The sequence below is a fragment of the Papilio xuthus genome, unplaced genomic scaffold, assembly GCF_000836235.2.
Source record: "Papilio xuthus unplaced genomic scaffold, Pxut_1.1 DF825946.1, whole genome shotgun sequence".
NCBI lineage: Eukaryota > Metazoa > Arthropoda > Insecta > Lepidoptera > Papilionidae > Papilio > Papilio xuthus.
Genome location: NW_013532703.1, coordinates 4,742,881 through 4,769,896, shown reverse-complemented (window position 1 = coordinate 4,769,896; position 27,016 = coordinate 4,742,881). Strand labels below are relative to the sequence as shown.

Below are 27,016 nucleotides of genomic sequence, written 5' to 3'. Positions count from 1 at the left end.
TTTTCGTGTAATATTTAAATTTGAACCTACAGTCTTCATTTTGTGTTCATTAGTCAAAACAACCCTACCACAAATATGTTCAATACCTGGTAGACGGAAATATTGCTAAACAATTATTGTAGTCTAATCATTTAATTTCTCGGGTTCGTAGTTACATTTTTATGGTAGAAATAAATTTTTTCAATATAATATACTTCAAAAAATTGAAGTCGAAACTTGAGGTAGGTAATAAAAAACAACAAACACGCTTGTTATGTTGGCAAAATATTTTATCTTACAATATTTATAATTTATAACTACGGTTTACTTATTAACATTTCCATTTATTTTATTTTTTAAGATACCTAATACCGGGCACAAAAATGAGGCAAAAAAGCCCTCCTCCTGGTTGCTTTTGCTGTCAATTAATTAGAGTAAATTTTCTCAGTGTTGTCACATTTATAATACAAAATAAAATTTCAAAAATTATTTTAAGATCATTTAAGAATTGTCAAAAAGTCAAAAGGGTGCTTGATGCAAATGTTTACCAGTACCCATTACCCCTCAGTATAATGAACAATTACTCAAATTGGAGAAATTATAATGTTTAAAAATTAAAAGTAAAATGAAACAAATTAAAACCCGGTACATATTTATCAAAACAATATTATGTTGTATAATTATTAATTAATGTTTTAAAATGTCTCGATTAAGCCCTCCAATACGCCTCACTTCTGCTCCGTCTTGATGTATAAGTCTATGATTTTGACTAAATAACTAAATACAGAACCACGATGTTTATTTTAATAACCTAAAAGAAAATTCGTACTAATAAATATCCTAAATAAAGAACAAGGCATAGTGTCCCCAGTTTCAGAAGCTGGTGCATGTAGTATAATCTGCAACAAAAATAATATAATTTACAATAATAGTAAGATATTAAAAAATAAATATTAATGTAATAACCGTAAACATTGTGTTTCACTGTCTTCATGTAAAAAACGTTCCATTGACTATGGTATATAAAAGTATGCTCTCATTGGCAATCATTACTTTACATTTGTCTCGTTACGATGCACAGATATTGTTATATATAAAAAAATCCTAACATGTATGTACTTAGGTAGCCTTTCCAAATATTTTGTTACTGTTAAGAAATAATTACCTGTTCCACTTTTTCCTTGCTTCAGGTAAAGTTGAGACGTCGTCTTTTACTAGATAAACTCGAAGTCCTGAAACAATAATATTAGGTATATTGTATTTTACTTCATACTAATATTATAAATGCGAAAGTTTTGATGGATGGATATTGTGAAATTTGGCATGGATGTAGAACATAGTATGTAAAAACACATAGACTACTAATTATTTTTTTAACTTCTCTATATACGGAGTCACGGGCAACATCTTGTATACTAATAATTAACTAAAAAAAGGAATTAGGCTGACGCTAAAAATTTCGGCCATTTGTCGACTGCTCCCTTAGTCAAAAGAACACTTACCTAGTAAAAATGTCTCAGTCATATAATCCCAGGACATATCCCCCATGCTGAAGGGGAAAACGACTCTATCAGATGGGGAGAGGGAGCGCCACATGTTTCGTACGTTGTCGTCACTGAAGCGCCAATCTTGCATCGAGAAGTAGAACAATATGTTGGCCATCTTCATCACTCTCTTGTACAATTTTAACATTCTGCAATAGACAATGTTTAATATTAGTAAACAAAATATTAGTCTCTTTTTGTTAGGAATTTGGAATGACCGCTAAAGAAATTTATATAATTTAATAGTTTCTAAGGAGACATGGAAAATTGAAAAAAATATCTGACATTTTAAGTTTGGATATTTGTTAGAAGATATCTCCATCACGGCTGAACGGATCTCGTTGAAATTTGGCATGGATGTAGAAGATAATCTGGAAGAAAACATAGACTACTATTTTTTTTATCCCACGCAGACGGAATCGCGGTCGACAGCTAGTTATAAGGTAAAATATAGCTTACACTCTCCGCCGAAATGTCAGTAAACTATAGAAGTCCAGAAACAGCGCCGGGAGATAATGCAAGAAGAAATTGTAGAACAGAAACATGTAGTAGTTACTTGTAAGATTCAATCCGTAGTACCTGAAATTATACAAAAAATCAAACAAATCTTATATTTAATCTTTATATTAATATTATTTTATTTATAAATAGAGATATATTTATAGATAGAGTAGGGAGGGTAGGTACTTGATTCATATTATTTTTATTACTTACGATTTAATCAAACGTAAGACATTTAAAAATAAATAAGCCCTGATAATCTGGGACAGAATTAATCCTTGTTACTTCTTACCAAACAGCTTGCATAGTCGGTTTGTCCATCCCATATTTCCGATTCATTTCAATAAAACTCTTCCATCTTATTGGATTCTGCGCTCCTGATACGTAATTATAAATCGGTATGTCGGAAGTTTGACTGTAACATGAAATATGCATTTTGTTATTGTTAGTGTTAGGAAGAAAATCCGACACTGTGCCGGTGTACTGGCGCAACACTAGCCTTAATAGACTTTACTATTAAAACATGTTAGTCTACGGTCAAAAGCTAGTCAAGTCAAACGATATATGGGTTAACTAACGCAGTGTACTTATTTACAATTGCTTGCTACTATTACCGCTATTATTTTAATACTCTTTAAACATTTTATAGCTTACTTTTCTTTAAAATGTTTAGCCGTGTTGCAAGCAGATGCTAGTATTGCGTTGACTGTCATATCAACGGGTACCATATCTGCTACTTTGTTCATGTCCATATACATTGTACGTAGGACCTGTAACATATTGTCATCTCGTGTTATTTCAAAGAGAATGATAAGGACGAAATACACTTCTGATTATATCAGCAGTGGGGTAAACACTTTGTTACTTACCCCAGTACCTATGCCAATTATAATACCCGTCGGTCCATAAATGCTATCTGTCCACCCACGCACCGGTTCTTCATAAGTTGATATAACTGTAAACAAAAATCATATTCTGTTATCATCATCATGTTACATCTGTCAGCCATCATATCAATTCACTCCTATCTTTCATAATACCACACAATCTATCCATACTTTCTTTGAACTTTCAGTAGCATTGGCACATTCATTCTCATTACTATCTTGTTCAATCCCATGTCTTCGAACTACATGACCACGATATACATACGTACAGTCAACTGCATAAATGTATACATTTACAAAGCTTCTATACGCTTGTCAAAAATATGTAGACATACATCCATCCGTATGCTACTGATCATGCTACATGCATACATGACCATAAATACATACTACTGAAGAATACGTACGTATTTTAAAAAAAATGCGTGCACAAGTGTGTTATGTATTTAAATGTGTATATATTTATGCAGGTGACTGTACTCGTCAAGACTAGGCGCCATCATTCAGTAACCTGTCAGGGACTGTAAAGACTAATTGCAGGAACTTACTTATAGACGGTCGGACAATGCATATCGGCATTCCCTCGCCGTATTTTCGTACCGCTTCCTCAGCTACTGCCTTCGTAAAACAATACGTATTCGGGTATTTGCCTAGAAGTCTGAAAAAAACCCATATTTTATTGTTAAGATTTAACATCTTTAAGTTCTATAAACCGCATTATGGTGCCTTGATGAGCGACATTGTTTTTTGTTCGACCATCACGGGCGCCATAGCAATTTGTATCATTGCGGATAGAGAAAGGATAATTAAGCCCCTTCATTGGATGAAAAATTCTGCTTGGATAAGGTATTTTGCATATTAAACGCACTATTGTTTAGTAAGTAAATAATTATGACGATCTTACGTGGGTAAAATTTTTTCAATTAATCCTTCGTCCAATTGAGAGACCGCTTCTAACGCCTCCACCGTCATTGGGGGGTCGTAGAACCTAAATAAAAACGTTTAGGTTAATTATAGAAAATAAACAAAGTCTTAAAAAAAGATAAAACCATCTACAAAAATAATTAAATTAACTCACTTTTCCTCTATATGTTTGAGGTATGTGTTGGAGAAAGCAGTAGACACGTGTGTAATCGCCATTAGATTCCGACATTCTTTTCCAAGTTTGAGCACCTCTTTAGTTCCTTTGACGTTGATACCGGTGGATACAGACAGTTTTTCGTCAAACTTTACGGTGGCCGCCGCATTTATTATTATAGAAACCTGTTAAGTGTAAACATAAATATGAAACTATCTATTGTGACATCTTATCGCGTAAAAAGGTAGGACAGTTGTTTAAAAATTCTGATCACCAAACCTACCCTGGAAGTAAGCATCTTCCTATCTTCATCAGAAATTCCAAGACCAGGTAATTCCATGTCTCCGATGACTGGAACCAATTTATGTATACCTTTCGGATTTTCTTCATGAGCACGATGAAATAGCTGAAATAAAGGAAACGATGCCTTAATTTCAAAGACATTTTGATTGCGCCATCTATTGTCGAAAAGATTAATGTTTTGTATTATAGGATTGACGCCAAACTTTAATTACACCATAAGTATAAAATAATTTAGGTATACATGTATGACAACGCCATCTATTGACAAGTATAAAAATGTTCAATTTGTTTTGTACTCACAAAATCGTCGAGAAGCGTATGCAGACGGGTTACAGCATCTTTGCCCTTTTTCGCTCTAATCAATACATAAATTGTGTCTACATCTTTACATGAACGTAGCAATTTTTCTATTAAAACTGTAACAAACAAATCATTGGCAGAACTATGCATGCGACTGAATATGCTTTTTCTATTTCTTAGCATTATAATGAAACATATACTAATAGTGCTGTTAAAGGCTGTAAATCTGTATTCCAAATATCATCCAGATCCGTTCAGACATCATAGAGTTACGTGATACCAAACATTCATCCATCCATCCAAATTTTAGTGTTATTGATTACTAAGACGTAAGATTAAAAAAATATAGGACAAAATGTATATTATATATATATCTATAAAAATCGTGAACCAAAAAGAAATGATTCCGGCCAGGATCGAACTGGCGGCCTTCTGCGTGTAAAGCAGATGTGATAACCACTACACCACGGAACCCGTTGGATGCCCGAAGAAATGTTGATTCTGTTTCAAGAAATAAATAAAAATATTTAAATCTGCGCTTTGAAAGCTTACGTTTAACTTAAATACGTTGTATTCCCTCCTTTTTTTGTTTTACTTACTTAAATATTATCTTCATATAATCATATCACTAGCAGTTCTGTCGTAATTAAAATACTTTATTTATTTAATCAAAGTTTTCCTCAAAATATATTAACACACTCATAAAAACATTACAAAAAAGTTATTGACAAATGTAATTTTAATATAATAACCACAGCTTCCTTAAATCATAAAGATTCATGTTTGTGTGTCAGAACGGTAGGATTATAATTTTTCATTAAAATGTTACTCATAAAAATTCTATGATATACGTAAGTCAAATGATGTTATATGACAGTTAAAATGTCTAGGCTTATTATTATACTTTATTTACTCAGCCAATTGTTCGAGTGACGGAGAATACATTATGACGAGACAAAAAAAGATATCGATTTCTAAGTTCTTTCAGACCAAAAAACTAAATTCAAAACGTAAAAACTATAATTAATATACGTCAAACGAAGCTCTGGTTCTTAAATTACTTCCAATGAAAATATGTCTTATAATTATTACTTAATTTAAATAATAATATTTCTGCGTTTCTTTCGTATATTTACAAATTTTTCGTTAGGTTATACCTTATCTACTAACTTTACATTTTAATATTAATGTAATAATAGTAATAAAAGTTAGTACATAAGGTATATAGGTACATATAACCTAAGGTATTACAATGCAATTAATTTATAGAAGGTTACAACTAATAAAAAAATCTCGTTTGATCAGTATGTAAAAATATAATGATAATTCAAACGTCTGTTCATTCAAAAAAAGTGGTCTGAAATTAAATTAATTTTTATTCATCACTTATGTTTTTGTCCTTTATGTGTTCGATTTAATATACTGCAAAAAGTTTTGTTATATTGTTTAAAATGATCTTGCGTAGTATACTGCTTAATATTTTTTGTTATTGGTTTATATAATAAAAACAAACGAATAAGTTCATAAATAATTTATTAAACTATATTATGTAACAAAAAACACCGCTAGAATATAACATTTAATAAAACACAATTAAAGGATCACCTTCTCGACGACACGACTGGCCTTTAGACTCATTCTTCCATCTGAAAAAAAAAAGTTGAAATGTCATTTCACAAGCATTTTTAAACTCTGATAATTTTTTTTTATAGCTTTCAAAATATGTGCATAGGATCTACACTGTAGGCGACTTTACAGCGCTTTCTTTACAACATACTAAGGAGAAGCGAATTAAAAAACTCGGAAAGAGAAGTGATATGGAATATGGGAAAGGAATAGATTATGGTCTCATTTTTATCAGTTTTAGTTCTACTGGCGCCTTTATCGAGATTTCTGCTGCGCTTTCATAGCCCTCTTGTACAACGCTCTAGGCGTTCGCCTAAAAGCGCCCTATCCTAACACCGGCACTGTATTTGCAAAAAAGTGTCTTGACAAACAAACAGACGAACAACAAAGTGATCCTATAAGGCTTTCGTTTTTTTCCTCTAAGGTACGGAACCCTAAAAATGAACATATTATTTATATATCCAAATGTTATTTAAGAAAAAAAAACTACAGTATTACCATAGTTACATAAATCAAGTAATAAGTCGTGCGGTCAATATACATTGAGAGAAGAGAAGAGAAGAAGAAGAGAGAGAAGAGCTGGCAGCTACCTCGGTCAAAGAATTAGTTTAGCTGTACAGAGGGGGAACGCTGCCAGTATCTTCGGGACCTTGCCTAAAGGGACTCCTTTTAATAACATATACATTTTTATTATATAGGCGGTATATAAATAAATATGTAAATATTTAGAAGGAATTCTAAGATCGATAATAATTGAAATGGTTTATCGTCTTTTATAGAAATAGCTAGAATTAATTAGAAAAGATCTTATAAGGACTCCGGTGACGTTTCTGTCATGGATGTGAACATAAAAAGTATTGAACGACTTTACAAGGGCATCGCTGGCCGATGATCGAGGACGGGGAGGGGGGAGCTAGAAGATTTATTTTTATTACAAAAAGAAAGCTTATGAACATGTTTGTGGTCTAGTTTTTAAAGTAGATTTTTAAATGCGATTACAACAATTGTATGAATTAAAAAAAAAAAAACGTTGTACTTACCATAAATTCCATTCCATTCCAAAGCACAGAAATAAAAAACACCCAAACATAAAAAACACCATTAACAACACCACGTAAAACACATGCATTACATAACTTTGGGTTTCCATTGATGAAACAACTGTACAAGAAACATTGTTATCTCTCTTTTTCTCATATATGATATATTTTTTATCTCTTTTATGTACAAATGTATCGGCAGTGGAAATCCACGATAATATAAGTAAGCAATTAATGTAACTTAGTTTATAAAGAGAAACAAATTCGCTTACGAATATTATAAAAAACAAGGCAAACTCAAACAAAAATTAAAACAAGGAATGTAAATGTAGAGCGGTTTCTTGTTTCGTTTGAAGAATTTAAAACAAGTTTAACTCGCAAGGTTGATGTCTGAGGTCGATGAAATTAAAAATACAAACACACACAATACACAAAAACTCAACAATTGCAGTAACTGCAACTATTACAATTGAATAGCACACAACTTATAGCAAACACAAACACAAAAAAATGTCACACACGCTAGCACGGGGTGCTAGTTGTTTCAGTTCCAACGGAATCAGAGAATAATTATTTAAAAAATTACAAACTGACTCTACCTTTAACTAACCCTACGTAAGATGTTATGTGGTAAATCTCAAGTCTTCCTATATTAGGTTAAAGCTTCTAAACAGTAGATAAACAGAAATTAAAATATCCGAGATTAAAGCTAAACTGATTCTGGACTTAATAGCATATTTAGATCATTTTTTTAAAAATAAAACTTTTATCGTGTTTAGGCTTGGTCTATCTACAAATTACATTTTTATATACGTAATAGATTTATGGATATTATTTTTGAAATGTTTATTTTTTTATGTAGGCGTAAAAATAGTAAAAAAGCAAAACAAAAGCGAACTCACCTTTACCCAAAAATCCAGTACCACCAGTCAAAAACACACACTGATCTTTATAAAAGCTTTGTATATCGGTCATCGCCGCTTTACCCTTTGTCAGTTTCCTCTTCTCTTCTTCTAGCGCATCCGCTCTGTCTTCCTCTGCGTAGTAATCATCCAGTTTGTTTGCGGAAACAAACTCATGATCCTCGGAATAGTTTAGGATCGGAGCGCTAGGATTCATCGCTTCATTGTCCAAGGCAGCGTTGCGAACTGAATTTTCCAATTCCTGTAGACATATGTTTTTTTTTCTTAAAATTTTTTTATATCATAAGGTGGCAAACGAGCGAGCGGCGAAGTGACCGATGCCCATAGACATACGCAATTGCATATGTGTTGCCTACCTTTAATCGACGGAGGAGATAATACACAGAAAGAAAATATTTTCCCTTTTCATGCAAAAATAACTGTGCTAATATTAGCTATATTTATATCTATTTCATCTGAAGTAATCAAATCTAATATAATCTAATTTAGTTTGTTATGTTGTGTTTTTGTTGGCGACGGAGCCTTTTTTGTGCTTACATAAAAATAAAAATAAATTTCGATTTGATCTAATCTGTTGGGTTCAGCTTATAATCTTCTAAATCTATCAAATTGCAACAATAAAATCAATACCTTTTCTTTCTTTATTCGTACAATAACAATACGTCCAAATTTTTCAATACCCATATTTAAAATCACAGAACAAGAAGTAGAATGTTTGATTTTGCTTAAGATGAGATAATGAGCATACGACCGTCTTATTTATCTTGTTAGACTCTACTCGACAAATGATCTTGTTTCACTTAGCAATGGAACCTTTGTGATGTCAATTATTTTTTAATTATACTTATTGCGTGCAACCTCGGGTTTTCTGCAAGGTTTTGCTAAATAATATTTCCTTAACGTAAAAGAGGAAGTGAGGCTTAATTATTACTTTTTCGCAATAAGTGAATAAGTATCATATTGCATTTACCTTAATGTAAAAATATATACATAAACTTATTATTGAATTACTTAACTATATATTAATTATTAAGTGACTAATTAAATTAAAATTAATCTTTGGTAGATTAATTTTAATTTAATTAGTCACTAAATAGAATAATACTAGAAACTATATACTAAAACTAAACCAAACTAAATAATATAAAAAATCGACCCCAAATCGCTGCGGTCGCACGGTAGGATGATATTAAAAACTTATAATTAGTATTTAGATTCTACAAAATATGTTTGGCATTAAAACAGAGCCTTTGATTTCAACGTTTTCCGTACAAACGAAACTCAAAACTGAATATGTCGTTAAAACCTGTATATTTAATTATATTACTAAATCTTGCTCTTGTTTCATTTCTTCAAGATTTTGTGATAGACAAGCATACCAAATAACACTTTCTTACTGGGCCGTGATACTTGTATTAACATTTTATCGTCTCTTTGTTTTTGATTAAACAGAGTCAACAATATGATGTCATTTTTTGAAGCGTCAATAGCCTAATGGTTAAGGGTACGGATTTCCGACCACGAGGTCGGGGGTTCGAATCCCGCCATTCGACTATTGTCGTTAACCATATCCTAGCACAAGCCTAGAGCTTAATTGGAATGGTTAAAGAAATATTAGTAAATTAACAAAAAAATCTGCTAAAATTTACGTATCTACCAAATTATATATCGATGGTTTCACTGCATTATAAGTATTAACTTACTTGTAAATTGTTTTGTAACTCCTTGCTAATGTTTCTGACATTCTCCAACTCCTTTATCTGTTGGTCTGTGGGTTTTCCATACAAGTCAATCTCGACCTTCTCCCCCTTAGCTTGCGCCGTGGACCATTTTTCCAATTTCTCACGCGTCCCCGCAGTACCCATCAGTAAGGAATCTTCCAAAGAGCCGCTATTCATTATTCTGGAAAATACAATGCAATTATGTTATTATTGTTTAGTAATTTTTAGGAAGAAAATCCGACACTTCGCCGGTTTACCGGCGCAACAGTAGCCTTATTAAAATGTCAACGTTTATGTCCCCTCACTAATCAATTTGACTTAGTAACCAAATCGCGTTTCGCGCCAAAGGATTCCAACTAATAATATTTGAAATAATATAGCTTATGTCACCCGGAGATATTGTTTCTTCCTGACTGTAAAGGATTTTTTGAATCGATTTAGTAGTTTCAAAAGTTATATAATAAAAAAAAGTTTAGTTACAAAAAAAATCCCTAATCAGGAAACTTGATCATTTTACAGTTATTTTTTATTCTTACCAATTAATATTAACACTAAATTACATATTTTTTATTAATTATTTATTTAAATGACTATTATTACCAATGTTACATCAAAGGTGCACTAATTTTAATATTTCACAGGAGAATATGAATTCTCAGATAAGAAAACGCAAAGTTGTAAAAATAATATTAGCAATATTTCTTGTAGAAAAAACAGCGACCGATTGCGATGCGATAAAGAGACTAATAAAACTTTGAACAATTGAAGTGCCAATGATCGAGGACGCCATTGTCATTGTGTGTGGTCCACAATGGACACACAAGGTTTATTTTACTAATATTACAAATGCGAAAGTTTGGATGGATGTATGGATGTACCACGTAAATTCTGAATACCTAAACGAATCTGTATGAGCTAACGAATGGTAGCTTAACTCAGTTTTTTTAACTAACGCGAGGTCTAATTCGCGAACAAGTTATTTAAAAAAAAGTATTAATAAGGTATATATTAAGTAGTCTTAACGAAATCCGTCCAATATAATTATAAAAGACGTTGCTAATGTTAGTCATACTTCTTAATAAAATACAAAACAAAAAAGACTTCAAATAAAACTCATAAAAACATTATATTCACGACGTACATCACAATTCCGTTAAAGCCAAGGAAGGCTTCCTGTATATCAAAATTTTCATGCAGATATCTTTGAAAACTAAGGTTTAATGACATTCCAATCTCTTGAGAATGCACTTTAAAAAAAAAATGGTTTGGTTATGTCGAAGATCTGAGGTAACAGACTAAAAATACAAGCGAATTTCGAACCTCATCTTTTTTTGAATGAATAAATAAAATACGTGTTGTTAAATTAAATGTTCATCCTCATAATAAATATGTAAATTTACATTTTGTAAGTTCCACCTTTTTGAATAAGTATAAAGAAAAAAATCAAAAGATTTTTTAATTTTACTTTTTGTCGCTAACGTCGTACAAAGGCTATTTGAAATGTTACATATCATGATATGAACTTAAAATAAAAGCTCCAGTTTTCGTCATTATAATCTTCCTTAGCGACATAAACGACATTTCCACGACATTCTGTCCTAACGATACACATGTGTATGTCACCAACAGTTCATGAACTTCGTCAATTTGTGATTGGACTGGGCGTTTTATAAATTATCAGTTGCGATGTTAACGTAGCATTTAGAACTTGACATATCGTATCAAAAACAAATAACTAATCTATTATTTTATTTAAATGTACTTTTAATATTTTTTTAATGTAAGTACCGTATTTATGACATAAACAGTAGAAAAGGATTACAATATGTATATTCTACGTTTACTTTGATATTTCAAAAACGTGATATATTTGGTGAAAGTTTAATGAATAGTCCGTTTATAAACAGACCAAGTTCGCTATGGGTCGGTGACATGAATGTTCTCCTAACATTGAAATATATGAAGATACAAGGTTGATAGCTAGTACTGTACAAGTAGATGACCTCATGTCCAGTTTTCACAACTCATTTGACCATATTTGCTATCATTTAAATCTATTTGATCAACTTCTGTTTACGATTATCTCGACTTCTAACATTACGAATTACTCGTAATAACGTATTATTCTAAAATATACAATTAAAAAAAATTGAAGTGTATGTGTAATGTCCAAAAAATCATATTACATGTACGGTATGATGTATTTGAAATCTAAAACGAAAAATTAATTTTTAAAATTTGTTTCTATCTAACTATCTGTCCGGTATCTGTTCCGGGCTATCACCGAAACGTTTTATTGATTTTGAAGGATCTATTACAGGTACCTAATGTGTGCGGACAGTTTAATAAGTACTTATTTTTATATTATTGCGCTGATGAAGTCACGGGCGAATGCTAGTTTACCTATACTTCGCTGACGAGAAATATATTAAGACCTTACCAACATATTAAGAAATTAAGTATTTTCGAATAAATTGTATCCCATACATAGTATTTTATTCATTTTATATTTTAACTTTATAATATTTAGTAACATATTAAAAGATAATTTTGATTATTAAAATAAAATTGGCTAATATTTAGCATCGTATCACATTTATGGCTACTCGCATGTTCTATAACTAAGATTGATTAAAGTCTGCTACCACCTTTACTTTTAAATAAACAGTCGAAAACGCAAAACTAAGAACTCTATCGTTTGACTCAAAGTTCAAATTTGCATACACAAGTGTATAGTACGAATATTTTGTTCAAACTGAAGGTGGACAGAGCGGACTTTACTCGATTTAAATTGTATTAACATTTATTACCAAGGATTTTACTATTTGAATAATATTAATGGCCAATTTATTAACCTTGCACTGTAAACAGTTTTATGGACTTCAAGTAAAAAACATAGATATATTACCACTAGATGTACCGTTTCTTTCAAGTTTGACGTAAGTAAGGCAATTTTCGAAATGTCAAAATTGTGCGTGACATAAATGTATGACAGTATAATGAAAATTTTTCCCCAATTCGGGAAAATGTAGTGTAAAAAAATTAAGCAAAACGTTTATTACCTAAAACCGAACAAATTTTCATATAAACATCGATCGTAACACTGGATTTCTACTGTAGGATCACTTGTATAAAATCAAAAATAAAGTCATCCCTCTCTTTTGTTTTGTAAAAGAAAAAAACAACGATATGTTTTTTTACAAATGTTATGACAGCGGGATAAGAAATCGATTAAAATGTCACGGAATACGATAAGTAAACGGATTCGAAAAATGAACAAGTAAGTACAATCATTTCTCCAAGGTCATTTACTTATACTTTGCCAGATTGGGATTGCCTTCGTGCTACATGTTTTTCCGGAACAAAATTCCAAACTTTTAATGTTCTCATTAGCTTTAGTCTGCGGCTCCGTTCGCGCAGAATTAAAAAAAACTTAGTAGACTATGTGTTCTTCAAATTATATTCTATATCAATGGCAAATTTCATCAAGATTCGTAGTGCTGTTCTGGAGATATAGCTTCAAACAAATATCCAATCATCGAAACATTCGCATTTATTAGTAAGATTAAGTACGAAAGTAAGATATATCGTACACGTGGACTTTGTACGCATAATATGAATTAATGTAAATTAAAATTTAATCATCTGGCAAGTTATACAGCTCCTAGTTTGATAGACGAACTCTTCGGTTTAGTATTAGTTTATGTTTAAAAATGTTGAACTAAACATAAAAAAGTATTATTTGTTTATCTTACTATTATATAATATTATAAATGAGAATGTTTCGATGGATGGATGTTTGTTTGAAGGTATTTCTAGAACAGATGAACGGGTCTCGATGAAAATTTGATTTCATATAGATCATATTCTGAAAGAACACATAGGCTACTAATTATATATTTTTTTAATTCCGCGCAGATGGAATGGCGGGCGTCGGCTTGTTTTTTATAAATTGACAACTATCATTCTAATAAAAGCAACTTCTATATGTTGTATTTAATGCTGTTATTTGCACGCTCTTGATCGCAAACAAACTTTCGGCTCAAAGCTTGTTTTATGTTTACTCTGTATTTTTTCTAATATGCAAATGTCCTTCTGGTGTTTTATTATAATGTGCAAACGAGTTCAACACTGAAGGTTATACTCAACAAGGAAATATTTTTAATAAGTTTAGTTTTTAAAATTAAAATAATACCGTGATTGCAAACGAAAACAAAGTTATAGGAACTTTTAATCAATCAATTTCCAAGCAGTGCCTTTTAGGCGTGCCAACAAGGCACAAATTATTTCGCCAGTGTCGCGTCGAAGGGATTGATCGGTGACAGAGGAAATTTTAAAAATATATAATCACGATAAATACACTATGTCAAATAATATAATATATGTCATTATATCTTTAAGTGTCAATAAACAAATTATTGTTTATGAAATAACGTCAAGAGGTTAGAAATTAATTTAATTGATTCCAAAGTAATAAAGTGGAGTTAATTTACATTTATAATAATAATACCGGTCGCCTGCGGTTCTGTCGGCGCGGAATTAAAAAAAAATTAGTAGCATATGTGTTCATCCAGACTATGTTCTATACTGTTCTGAAGTTACCTTCAAAGATCCATCCATTCATCCATCTATCCATCTATCTAAACATTAACATTTATAATATTAGTAAGATTTTAATAACACAACTACCTAACACGTACTAAACAATTAATTATTACCAAAAGTACCACTTCCGGAAGATAATTTGGTCTGTATTGAAATTATTCTTCAAAATTAAAAATTATTAGATCACTACTGATTTTCCGTGATACGTCTTTAGGTAACATTAAAATATACTTTTAAATAATTGCTACTTCAAGGCGAAGTAATTGAACGATAAAAAAGAGAATTCCTAGTTACGTATTACCAACATGAGTAGCGTAAGCTCTCCTAAAGGTCAAGGAATATTTTTGTATAAGGAAATTAAAGTACACATCTTTTTAACATTTAAATTTCGTGACGTGCATTTGTTTATTTAATTTAGATTTTTAATTAAAAAAAAACTTTACTCTTAAACTTTTTATTACAAAGTGATTATTCAATACAACTGTGGCTCTTTGCCTAGTCCTTTTTTCTATAGTCAAAAGGTTTATAAGACGCCTATGTTGTTTTGTTTGGATGGAAATTTACATCAATAATAATGTACTATAAAAACAGGTCATAAGTTTTAAATGTAATTACAACCAGACAGGTATATTTAGTGATTGTAGTGACGTGAAACACGTCACATGTTGACAGGTAATTTAATTACGTTGTTGCCATTATTGTGGGTTTTGGGGTGGAATTTCAATTATTGTCAAACTAGTGGTTACCTATTTGTTGAAACTCGAGCTTAGCTTATTAAAGAAACAATTTGGCTTTAAAAAAACAATTGGATAAAAGCAAATATGCTTAATATTTGCTTTTATACCTCTGCATTAATTAGCAATAACATTTTTTTGATAGTTTTGTTGCAAAATAGCTTAATGCACTTCTAAAACTTTATGCACAACTTCTAAAAGGGGTACGAAGAGTACGCTATTTATTGTTATTAATACTATAGTCTATTGAATAAATAAAAGAAAATAAGCCACAAAAATGCAGCCACAATAGAAATTTTAATACGGATATACATTGAATTTATTCTGAACGAGGAAGAATTTTTTCCCCCGATAAACAAAAGTTAAGAAATACCCATACGTTACTTTACAATACCTTTCAATCGAACGACAATAAATGCTAAAAATGAATCACAACGTAGGAATATTCCTTCATGAACTGGTTCATTGGCGTACGTATACGAAAAATGTAAAAAAAAAATAAGAAGTATAATTTGGACCCAGAACCAGTTCATGTCGTTTGTTGTTCAGAAAGAGGTTTTATAGAGGTGGTTATGACAGTTTTTTTTTAATCTGAAGATTATGGACATACCTAGGGCTATCATGAATATTTGTGAGAACGTTTTCGTAAGGTTAACGACAAAGTTTTCTACAGCGCCGCTACCGGGCGTCCGGGCGTAAAGTATACCAACAAATCTCACGCAAATCATCGTGATAGACCATGTGCATCTTCACAATTTGCACAATTCCCTGTTGCATGCTACGTAAAAATATGGATATATACTAAAAACAGTGTGCTATATATAGTATTTTGTGACAACCTCGATTCTATCGTCATCGACAAAATTTGTGCAGCGCCTCTATCGGATGTAAAGTACACCAAAAATCTCATACTAATTTTGTCATTATTGACAATAACGGTACGAAAGGGCTTGTAGGAAATTGACGTGTTAGCCCAACAGTTGACAGATACACCTAATAACAGTTACGCGAAGGAAAATGCCACGTAAATTATATATACTCTAACTAAGACTTAAAATCAAGTATACAAATCAATTTTATCGTATTTATAGCCGATTGCAAGGCTAGCAATATCTGCTAATTACATTATTAAAGTTGTTACTTACAATAAAACTAAGTAAATAATAACCTCAAGTTAAAATAAATATAACTTAGTAATAACTACTTGGCACTTTTATGGTTAGCTATTATAAATCAAGGGGCGTTAAGACTGGTTTGAAAATCAAGTCTTTTTTTCAATTAACCATTTAATCGTTGTCCTTGCTAATGAAAAATTTCCATGGGAATACCGGACTTTTAATTTTTTTATAGCTTAACCTAAAGATAAGAAGAAAGTGTAACCGTACAAGTTAAAGAAAAAAAATCAAAAACTTGATTAAAAATATTTAATCTACAAGTGGAAAAAGAAATTTAAAACTCTGTTTTCTTATTAGTTTTTATAATAATTCTTCCATTTTTTTATTATGCATCCATTGCGACGGAAGTTAAAGTTAACTTCCGGTCTAATTAGTACCGCCGGAGGCAACTAAGATTTATCTTAACCGGAACAAGATGTCTTTCTTTTGTGTATAATTAATCTGGTACAGTATAACCTTTAATTTAAAAAAAAAACGATTGATTTAGGCTCTAATAGATAACACCATCAATGAAACCGTCAATGAGGTAAAAAAATTACGTTATTGTCTGTCGCGAAAATAAATTCCTATTCCACTAAACAATTCCAAACTCTTATAGTAAGATTTACCTGCTCACTCAGAATCGTTTATTGAGCATTAAGGGAGACTCGACTTTATGTACATTTGACATACTAATCTAAACTAGCTATCTGAGGGAGACCAGTCTCAAAATATTAAATCAAATCGCGGACATTGAGGATAACAAACAGATCGAACAAAAAACAGTGATTATCCAATTATTAGAACTATGACTACGAAAGTTGATTAGAAAATATATATTTTCCCATTTATTACTGTTTGATATTTAAACTTTGTAAAACTGTCTATTACGTCTTTTTTTTTAATTTTCTAAAAAAAAAGTAAAACACCAAACCTATTATACTTGACATTTTATAAATTCTTTAACTACCATATATTATTTATATTGTTTACTTACGTATTCTGTTATTATTACTATTTTCTTGAAATTAACACAGATATAATAAGCGATTATATGCACATATAACTAGCGACCGTTTCTTCCCACGACGGAACGTTGACTGTCCACAGTAAAAATAATTAAAGCAAGTCGAAGGCAGGTTGGAACAATAAAGCAGCACAATACAAGTCAAAGGTTTACGATACAAAGGGCAAACTTTTAAATTTCAGCATTTTTTTTTGACACCTTTCATATTTATTATCTAGTTAATATTAACATACAGTTTTATTTCAGGACATTGTTGGAATTCATAATCAAAAAATAAAAAGATAAATTAGGTAACCCAGAGTAGGTAGGCGTGAATGATATTTAATACATAACTCTATTTGTCACGTTCCTGACATCTCTCTCTTCTTCTTCTACTTTCATACATCTCCGCATTGTTCATGCACTTCGGTTTCGGGTGCTCTTAATACAGTCCTTCTTGATTATTTTATCAATCAATGATAATAATTTATGATGATGTTCTAATTTTCTTCTATCTTACTAAAATTATAAATGCGAATTCTTAGATGAATGAATGGATATTTGTATGGAGTTATCTCCAGAACGGTTGCATGGATCTCGCTGAAATTCGGCATAGATGTAGAACATAGGAAAAACACATAGCCTACTAATTAAGGATTTTATTCAAAATCCTCGCGTACGGAGATTCGGGCAACAGCTAGTAATCTTGTCAACACTGTCGGTTTTCGTGACCTCTGTTTAGCTATGTTCTAAGCCGCGAAACGCACTTAACTATCTTGCATCTCGTTTACCCCCTAAATCAAGAATGAAATTGAGTGAACGAATCATATTTAGGTAGATATCGTTACACGACAGAGAAAGAAGATCCACATGGTGTTGAGCAAAAGGGACACAATCAATTTACAATATTACAACTGTATAAAATACAGGTAATTAACATTTATCTGTAACGTTTCAAATATACATGTTTTTATATATTCTAATAGATATATAATTATTTAATTTATACAAAATAACATGTTATGCAATCTGTGTCTTATTTGCGAATCCGGTTAAAGTTGTCTTCTTTTATAATTATAGAGGTTATAAAATTCCTTGACTAACGTTTTCCAAATAACCTGATACAGTCTCGCTATTAAACACTAATAATAGAATAATACGTACTTATACTTGTTAATTCTCTAGGAAAGACGATGCTTTCATGAAACAATGTTAAAATTCATGTTTATAAGTGATAATTAAGAACTGATAACCATCTTTTTGAAGTATGGCTACTTAGTTCACGATCGCACTTAAAATTTCTTAAAATTCTTGCATTTTTTACTACAAATGTCACAACAATGGTCATTTTACTAAGTATTTTACAAGGTTTTTTTTTATTTTATACATCTAAGCTCGTATAATAATAGATATTTAAAACATTAATTAGAACACTCCGAGAAGAAAAAATACGACGTTTTAGTACAATTTTGGGTATATATTTTGGCGGGAGTTAAGTTTCTCACTTTCGTACTGCATAACATACAGTTACGTAATAAAATAAAATTTATTTCCTTAAAAATTTTTAGTGCTTTAAGACAATGTGCTATTGTCAAAATATAACTGTATTTTCTATTTTTAACGCTATTTATTAAGTCATATGTTATGTATTCGTTTTTGTTTATATAAGTTGCAACAAACATATCGATACGAATATTATGCATAGATTAAAAAACCAGTATGTGTGCGAACTGCGAGACATTGAAACAAATTATTTAAATGATAAAAAACAAAAAGAATCTATTTTATTTTTAATTTATGCAAAGTATAACAACAAATATGTTTGTATATGTATGTATTTATGAATGCATGACGTAGGCATTTATATGTTTTAAGTTTATTAGTAGTTAAATAGTAGTAGTTTAGTATTCATATGTATGTAGAACAGTGTATATGTGGAGTTGTACATACATGTAGTTATTATGTACTTAACATCCTCTCTTTATAATATAGTAGGTATTTAAGAGTGGTAGAGCCCGCTTTAACAATTTCGCACGAATTGGCCCAGCTCGCCCGGTGCAATACCACGACCATACAGAAGACAGGCGTCAAGTGGAAGCATCTGCGTTTCCGCTGACGAGTGTGCGTCCCGGAGGCCTAATTTAGTCCTCTTTCCCTTCTCACCCTTTTTGTTATAAGAAAAGGATGGGATATATTTTCTTTTTGCGCATCCTCTCCTCCGTCTATTAAAGGTAGGCAACGAATATGCAATTGTGTATGTCTATGGGCAACGGTCACTTTGCTATTTCAGTGATTTCAGGTGACCACTCACTGGTTTGCCACCTTATGTTAAAAAAGTCAGCTCTACATAAGTGAACTCAGAGAGTGAAGCTCACCAGTTCACCGCTTTTTCATTGTAAATGTATTTGTCAAATTGTATTTTGTGTAATTTAAATAAAATAATATATTATGAATGCACCTGATTCAAATATTAAAATAAAACTTGTTTTACATATGTTTTTCAGTCACGAGGAAACTTTGCGCTCGAAATCGTAAACAATTTTTGTGACACCGTCATGATATGTATTATGTTATTTTATGTGTTTTTTTTTTTTGGAAAATGAGACTGCTGATAATATTGATGTTGTACAAGTGTTCGAAATTCAAATGTCAACGAAATGTTAAAATATAAAATATAATGTTAAAATAACGTTAAAAGGGAGAAGAGGAGCATCTACCTATTTTTAATGAATAAAAAAACTCTGATTATATTAAAACCACTAGTATTAAACCACAGATATCATACATCTTTACCTAGCTAGATTGTTATTGAATCTTATTAAATGATCTTAAGTAAAGTTTCGTGTTTTACACTGATATAAGAATCGTTACAGTTCGTCCGTACTGAACAAGAGTTTGTCCTCGAACCGACGCAATAAGGAAGTTGATAATATACGCCAGCGTTTTTAAAATCAAATATATACAACCCGTCCCTCTTATACCCGTCGTTTTCCACTATGGAAATATTAATTTAAAAATATGCTCGTCTCTCTTATTCTATATAAAAACAAATGAGATAACAATATGTATGAATTTGGATGTTTCAACAAGGGAATCCCGCAGTATTGGAACTATGCTAAATGTCACATGGAATAAAATGACGTTCACGCAAGTTCATAAAAAATATAAAATTTTCTTGTTTTCTTATCCACGCTGTGTTTGTCACCTGTGCTTTTTTAACCAAAGTTTTGTGCCTTAACCCTTATTATGGCAAGATTTCTTTTTTGAACAAAAGCAAAAAGTGATCGTATATTTTTATAACATATTATATGTATGATATAAAATGTCTTGAGTTCTGAGCATGTGTTTCCATATTTTATTTTTACGGTTTTAGTTTTAACACCCAGGGCGAGATTTCTACGGTGCTCTATCTTTTACCACGCCTTTGGCGTTTGGCATGGTTAACAGGGTTATATGAATCTGCGCAAACCTGCGGCACCGCTTTGGTGCGCAGGGTGGTCGCCTAGTCCCTGCCCTAACGCCGGCTCAGAGTTCATGAGATTATAAAGAGACTTTGTGGTAATTTTTTTCTTTCAATTGGTGAAGTTATTGTTGATATTTGATCAATAACGATGATTTGACCGCTCAACGATTTGGCTTTTGTGTGTTTTATTTTTTATTTTTAGGTCAATGATGATCTTGCAACCAACACTATAATGCTTATTTAATAATTCCAACAAGTTGTTAGCATTTGTTTCTCGTCGATTAAGCATTATCTTGCGACCGCGAACATTTTTGCTTACCTGTACATATTAATAAAATTGGATTGTCTGTATGTTATATCGAAAAAAATATGTAGACATGATGCATTTGCGTATCTGAAATAAAAAACTTTAGTCTGTCTATCCGCATGTCCGTGTTCGTTCACGATAATGTATGGGACGGCTGGATTGATTATGACGGGAAGATAGTGGTGCGAGGGCGGCCGCTAGTCAGTTATAAAGATATCTCTCGCAAATATATTGTCATATCCCTAATTTTTTCTTAGAAAATAGATATCACAACATGTTTCAATACAAATTTTACGGCCCTGGAATTACGTTTAAATAGTGATTTATTAAACATATTCTGTTAACACTGCAATTGTCATTGTCGCTTCCCTGACCTTTGGCTCCGCGCAAGTTAATTATTGAATATTTTAGTCTATTAAATATTCTGAATACATGCATTAATTTTAATTTGTTGTTCCGTTCAAGTTTATATCACAGAATAATCGAAACAGATGCCCAAAATGTCTCACGGTACGCGTTATTTGTGGCCATCGATTATTTTTGAGGAGATTGCATTCAAATTTTAGAAATGACAAATGTAGAGTATTATAAGTAGTTTCGTAATCGGATGATAGAAAATGAAAAAAAAATTACCTATTAATCTTATTAATATTATAAATGCGAATGTTTAGATGGATGAATGGATGTTTGTTAAAAGGTATTTCTAGAACGGCTGCATGGATCTTGTTCAAATTTGGCACAGATGTAGATTATAATCTGGAATAACCCATAGACTACTTGAGTTTTTCTTTTTAATTCCGCGTGGACGGAGTCGCTGGCGGCAACTAGTTACAAAATAAAGTGACATTCGTAAATACTTTTCGACACATTTTTAAGTAATATAAATTATGAATAGATTAATATAATTACAATTACAGATTAATATATTATAATTATGAAATGCATTATGGAACGACTAGACAAATGCAAGCAACCAACTTAATGTCATTTATTTATACACCAAGGCTTATGAACTCGATTCTCGATTGTACTAGAGCTTCGATTGTATATGAAATTTAGTTTTATTTGTAACGAATTGACGTACCTTTGTGATAACACGTGGGTGACACCAATGGTAATTTGATTAGGCAAATTTTAAAGTGTAAAATGTCGTTTCATATTTGGGCAATATTTAAATCCACCTTATTGTCATTTATCATCAATAGGTACCAATGCAGCTCCAGACTTGCCTCGAGAAAATGACGTCATATTGTAAATGATATCGTTCAATATTTAATTTGCCCAGTCTATATGATTTGCTTAGGTATACTACAAACAGTCGGCATTCGTAATTTGACGGTGATATACCCAGACTATACGTAAGGTTAGGTTAGTTGTCGATGTTAAAAATGAAAGAGTTATACGATTTTCCACTTATTTTATTTGAAAATGGCCACAGCTGTAAAAAATATATAAACAAAAATGTTGTATTCTAGCAAATAACATCTCCATTCTTCTTAAATACTAACTACTATTTTTATATGAAAATTATAAACGTCACTAAGTTTTAAGTAATACCACCGTCATGTAAAGGTCTATCATTGTACTTCTTTGCTTTTTATCATTATATTTGTCTTTTCTTGGTACTAATAATTTGTACTTATATTTAAGTAATGGTAATTCGAACTCGCTTTTGTAACATTTTCATGTCTGTTATTATAAAGTGATGAATATTTTAATTTAATAATTTTTTCGACTAAATTTTCCATACACAAAATATTTTTTGTAAAAAAATTACAAAGTTTTTAATTAAGTTCTGAAAGTGAAACTAACATATTACTGACAATAACAAAACAGAAAAAAATTAATTTTAATTTTATAAATATATATAATAAAAACGAAAACACTTTACAATAACATAATAAAGCGAGCAAATTTCCTGTAACTTTTTTCATTTTTTAAAAGATATATAAATGCTATTTTTTTTAATTGGATTCGAACATATGTACGTGACGGTCACAATATAATTCCTACATTAAACAAGTTTGTAATTTTCATATAAAAATCGCGTATTATCCAATGCACACATTCAATTAACCTTGATATATAGACAACGTCAGCATTTACGTTATTTCGTACAACTTCCGGTGAAACCTGTATTCGTTATTAATATTTAATTATGAAGGTATAAGGTTCTCTGAATTATATATTTAATTATTTACTAGCTGTCGCCCGCGACTTTGTCCGCGCGCGATTAAAAATAGATGTTGGCCGATTCTCAGACCTATTTAATATGCTCACAAAATTTCATGAGAATCGGTAAAGCCGTTTCGGAGGAGTATGGGAACGAAAATTTTATAAAATTTTATATATTTTATATACACGAGAATTTTATATATAAGAAGATACTTATTTATATCAATTATGTGCCTTTCATTCGTTCGCGCAATGTTGTTAAATACGAAGATACAAAGTATAAAGTTAAAACTTCACATATTTATATAATAAATAAAGTTCCTGAGGGCCTAGAACGAAGATTTGTAAAGCGTATCAGGTGTAAAGTACGATAAATCTCATATGAATTTTGACGATGACGTTACGAAAATATATCACATAGTTTTCATGATAGACCCTCTACTATGATTTCAACAATACATAATAAAAATTGGGATAACCTTAATATTTACATATAAAATATGCATTTCTTATTTAAAAACATTCATTGAAAACTAAAGTAAGCCATTTTCAGTCGTAAAAATCTACAGTGTTTATAACCGAAATGGTATAGTTCAAAAATCAATATCAGTTTTTTTTCTCTCGCCAAAACCAAAAACTGTTTTAACCGATGTATTAAGTATTCTACTGTACGTTACAAACAGTTGAATCAGCATTCATCAAACAGGTTTTAAATGACCGGCTATAATTTTATAAACAAGAATAAATTTCTCATTTACATTTTACACTGGACTATAACTATATTAAAATGCTTCATTAGTTGACTTTGTTATATTACCATGATTTTCAACTATCGCGACACATTTATAAGAACATAGTTATTCCTGTTTAATCAAAGAGAATAAGAGAGATGGCAATATTTTTAGCAGACTTCATTTTATATTATAAGGTGGCAGACGAGCAATCGGCCACCTGAATACATCGAAATAGCGAAGCGACAACTACGCTCATATTATTCTTGCTAATATTAAAAATGCGAAAGTAACTCTGTCTCGTTTTCACGCAAAAACTAACGAACTGATTAGAATGAAATTTGATACACAGATAGTATAAAGCCTGAGAAAGGACATAGGCTACTTTTTAACTCGAAAAAATTGTGAAATTGGGGGTGGAGATTTATATAGAAATATCGTAATTTTTACACTTGAAACTTATATTTTAGGTTGTTAACTTGATATAAATAAATATGAAATTCAGAATTTGTAAACATTTCACTTTCAAGGGTGCATAATAACAACAGGGAATAAGGTATGAAAAATGTTTAAATGTTTTATACGTTTAAGTTAAATAATTTGCCAATTGAAATATCCAAAAACAGTATTTTACGCGAACGAAGTCGAGGGCACAGCTAGTTGTATATAAATAAATTAGCTGTCGCTCGCGACTCCGTCCGCGCGGGATTAAAAATAGATGTTAGCCGATTCTCAGACCTACTCAATATGCTCACGAAATTACATGAGAATCGGTCAAGTCGTTTCGGAGGAGTATGGGAACGAAAATTGTGACACGAGAATTTTATATATAAGATGACATATCATAAGAGAGTTGCTATCTAGGTATTTTGATAGTTAAGGTCTACGGTTAGATTAAATTGAATGTGTGCATTAGTATTAACATTATTATTTATTCCTTATTCAATGATCTTTACAATAACTCACAGCTTTGGTCTGTTTAGAGCGTACAAATTATAAAATATAAACTTTTTTTATTTATCTCACGTTTTAAAATATCTCTATTTTTTATCATACTTTAATTACAATTTCACATATAGAGAAAGAAAAAGAAAACCGTAAAATCAAATAATCAAGAAACAATTTTAAATGACTCGAATATAAATTGTGATAATAAAACAGGATAAAATACGCTCTCGCTTTATTCAAAGTCCAACTGTCCCACAATCTTATTATTTATCTTATAGTCTATGGTAAATAAAAACTTTGTAAACTTGAAAAAAAATCTTTTAAAAAAAACCTCTCTAGCGTTCCATCTACAATATGTGCGTACTACGATTTTTAAAACATTGTACTCAAATATCATACACATCTTTAAAAAAGTAACTAACTAGACAAAATGCAAGAAAATTCGGAAGAAATATATAACGAGCACCAAAACAAAATTAAGATAAACATCAAAGTCTTTTTATTTCTCTTAAGAACGACCTTATTTTAAACTACCAGAATACATTAAGACTTTGACGCAGCTTTTAGAATTAAAATAAAAAACGAAACGTCAAAACTTTGGCAAGACCAACTTTACAAGTTAACCAAAAAAAAATGAAGAAACTGTTTTAAACGTCCCTTAATTGCTAATATTTACTCGTCAATATTACATTTGCCACGTAAATTCGATAAAATATCACTTCCTCAATTGTTTTGTAACAGTTCCATCGCAACGCCGCCAAATAATTTATCTTCCCGCCATTTTTCACTAATTTGACATCTGTCAAATGTCTATGGTAAAAAATGGGGAGAAATAAAAAATAATGAGCACGATTTTTTACTAAACGAAGTATTAACCAAGATTGAACAAGCATTCCTAATCTTGACCTTACATTCAACATATAACCTATACGTAGAGCAAAGACAATCATTAAAAATAATGCAAATTAATTGCCTATATTTACTGGGCATTACACCGTTCAATATAAATATAACCTGCCTTAAATCGACTTAAGAAGTCATGGCCATAAATGTTTTAGTAAAATATAAAAAAAAAACTAAACAATATAAAATTAATTTTACGGAAACAACGTGCAATAAAAATTATAACGTTTTAAATGTGAATGTTTTTGAACACTGCGTAAAATTGGACGAGTAGATTTTCGCACGACAAGAATAAAAAAAATATAATTCAAACATAGAAATAAGTTTCATATTTATTTCTATGCGAAATTAGAAATAAAATCTGCAAATATCAAAGAAAATACAAATATATCAAAATTACAAAATGGTAACTATGTTTTAAATATACATATAATAAAAAGAAAACAAACAAATAAAACATTTCTTTATAACATTTTTCTCAATTATGTGCATTAAAATAAAAAAGAAAAATTTGAAACGAGAAAGAGGAATATCTGAAAAGTTAAAAAAACTAACAACATACATTGTTGAAGTTTTATAGTCTGTGCATCTTTTGACATATTCTAAAAAACATACGAAATTATAAGGCCTTTTCACAAATGCCATTAGAAACAAAAAAAAAATATTCATATGAATATACATTAATTTGGCACCATTTCAGGGATATAGAAAAAAAATCGAAATTTTGTGTGTCGAATATTTATTATTTAAAAAAAAATTATATTGAACATGATGTAGTTTAAATTTATAAGCAGTGTAACTATTGCCTTGAAAAAAATTTTTGGAGTCACTATCATTCTATTATATTTAAAAATTGTTTAAATCGTAAAAAATATCTGATACAATATAAACTCAATAAACTGATATGTACAAACAATATGTACAATATTAAAAAATAGTAAAAAAATAACATCAATTAAAACTAATTTTTGAACACAAAATGTTGCACAGACTATAAAAAAAATATTTTTATGACACATTTGCTCATATTAAAATCAAATGTACACAAGTAGTCATACATTACAATATATTAGTCACATTACCTTGAT

At 30.6% G+C, this 27,016-nt stretch overlaps 2 protein-coding genes and 1 non-coding gene across 3 annotated transcripts in view; 1 reads left to right on the top strand and 2 right to left on the bottom strand.

Annotated features, from left to right (window-relative positions):
• LOC106124288 (uncharacterized) overlaps window positions 1-27,016 on the top strand; it is a 60,027-nt gene that overhangs the window by 20,791 nt on the left and 12,220 nt on the right. The gene's annotated exons all lie outside the window — the stretch shown is intronic.
• On the bottom strand, window positions 619-17,523 carry LOC106124284 (fatty acyl-CoA reductase 1). Its single transcript, XM_013320778.1, has 15 exons — window positions 17,393-17,523; window positions 9,885-10,083; window positions 8,161-8,422; window positions 4,593-4,708; window positions 4,273-4,395; window positions 3,990-4,174; window positions 3,816-3,899; window positions 3,460-3,569; window positions 2,894-2,979; window positions 2,679-2,794; window positions 2,317-2,439; window positions 1,983-2,102; window positions 1,482-1,672; window positions 1,145-1,211; window positions 619-878 (listed from the first exon to the last, which is right to left on the bottom strand). The coding sequence occupies exons 2-15, from the start codon at window positions 10,077-10,079 to the stop codon at window positions 791-793; spliced, it is 1,866 nt and encodes a 621-aa protein (XP_013176232.1). The 5' UTR covers window positions 10,080-10,083; window positions 17,393-17,523; the 3' UTR covers window positions 619-790.
• Window positions 4,994-5,066, bottom strand: TRNAV-UAC (transfer RNA valine (anticodon UAC)). Its single transcript has one exon. It is a non-coding gene; the product is annotated as a tRNA-Val (tRNA).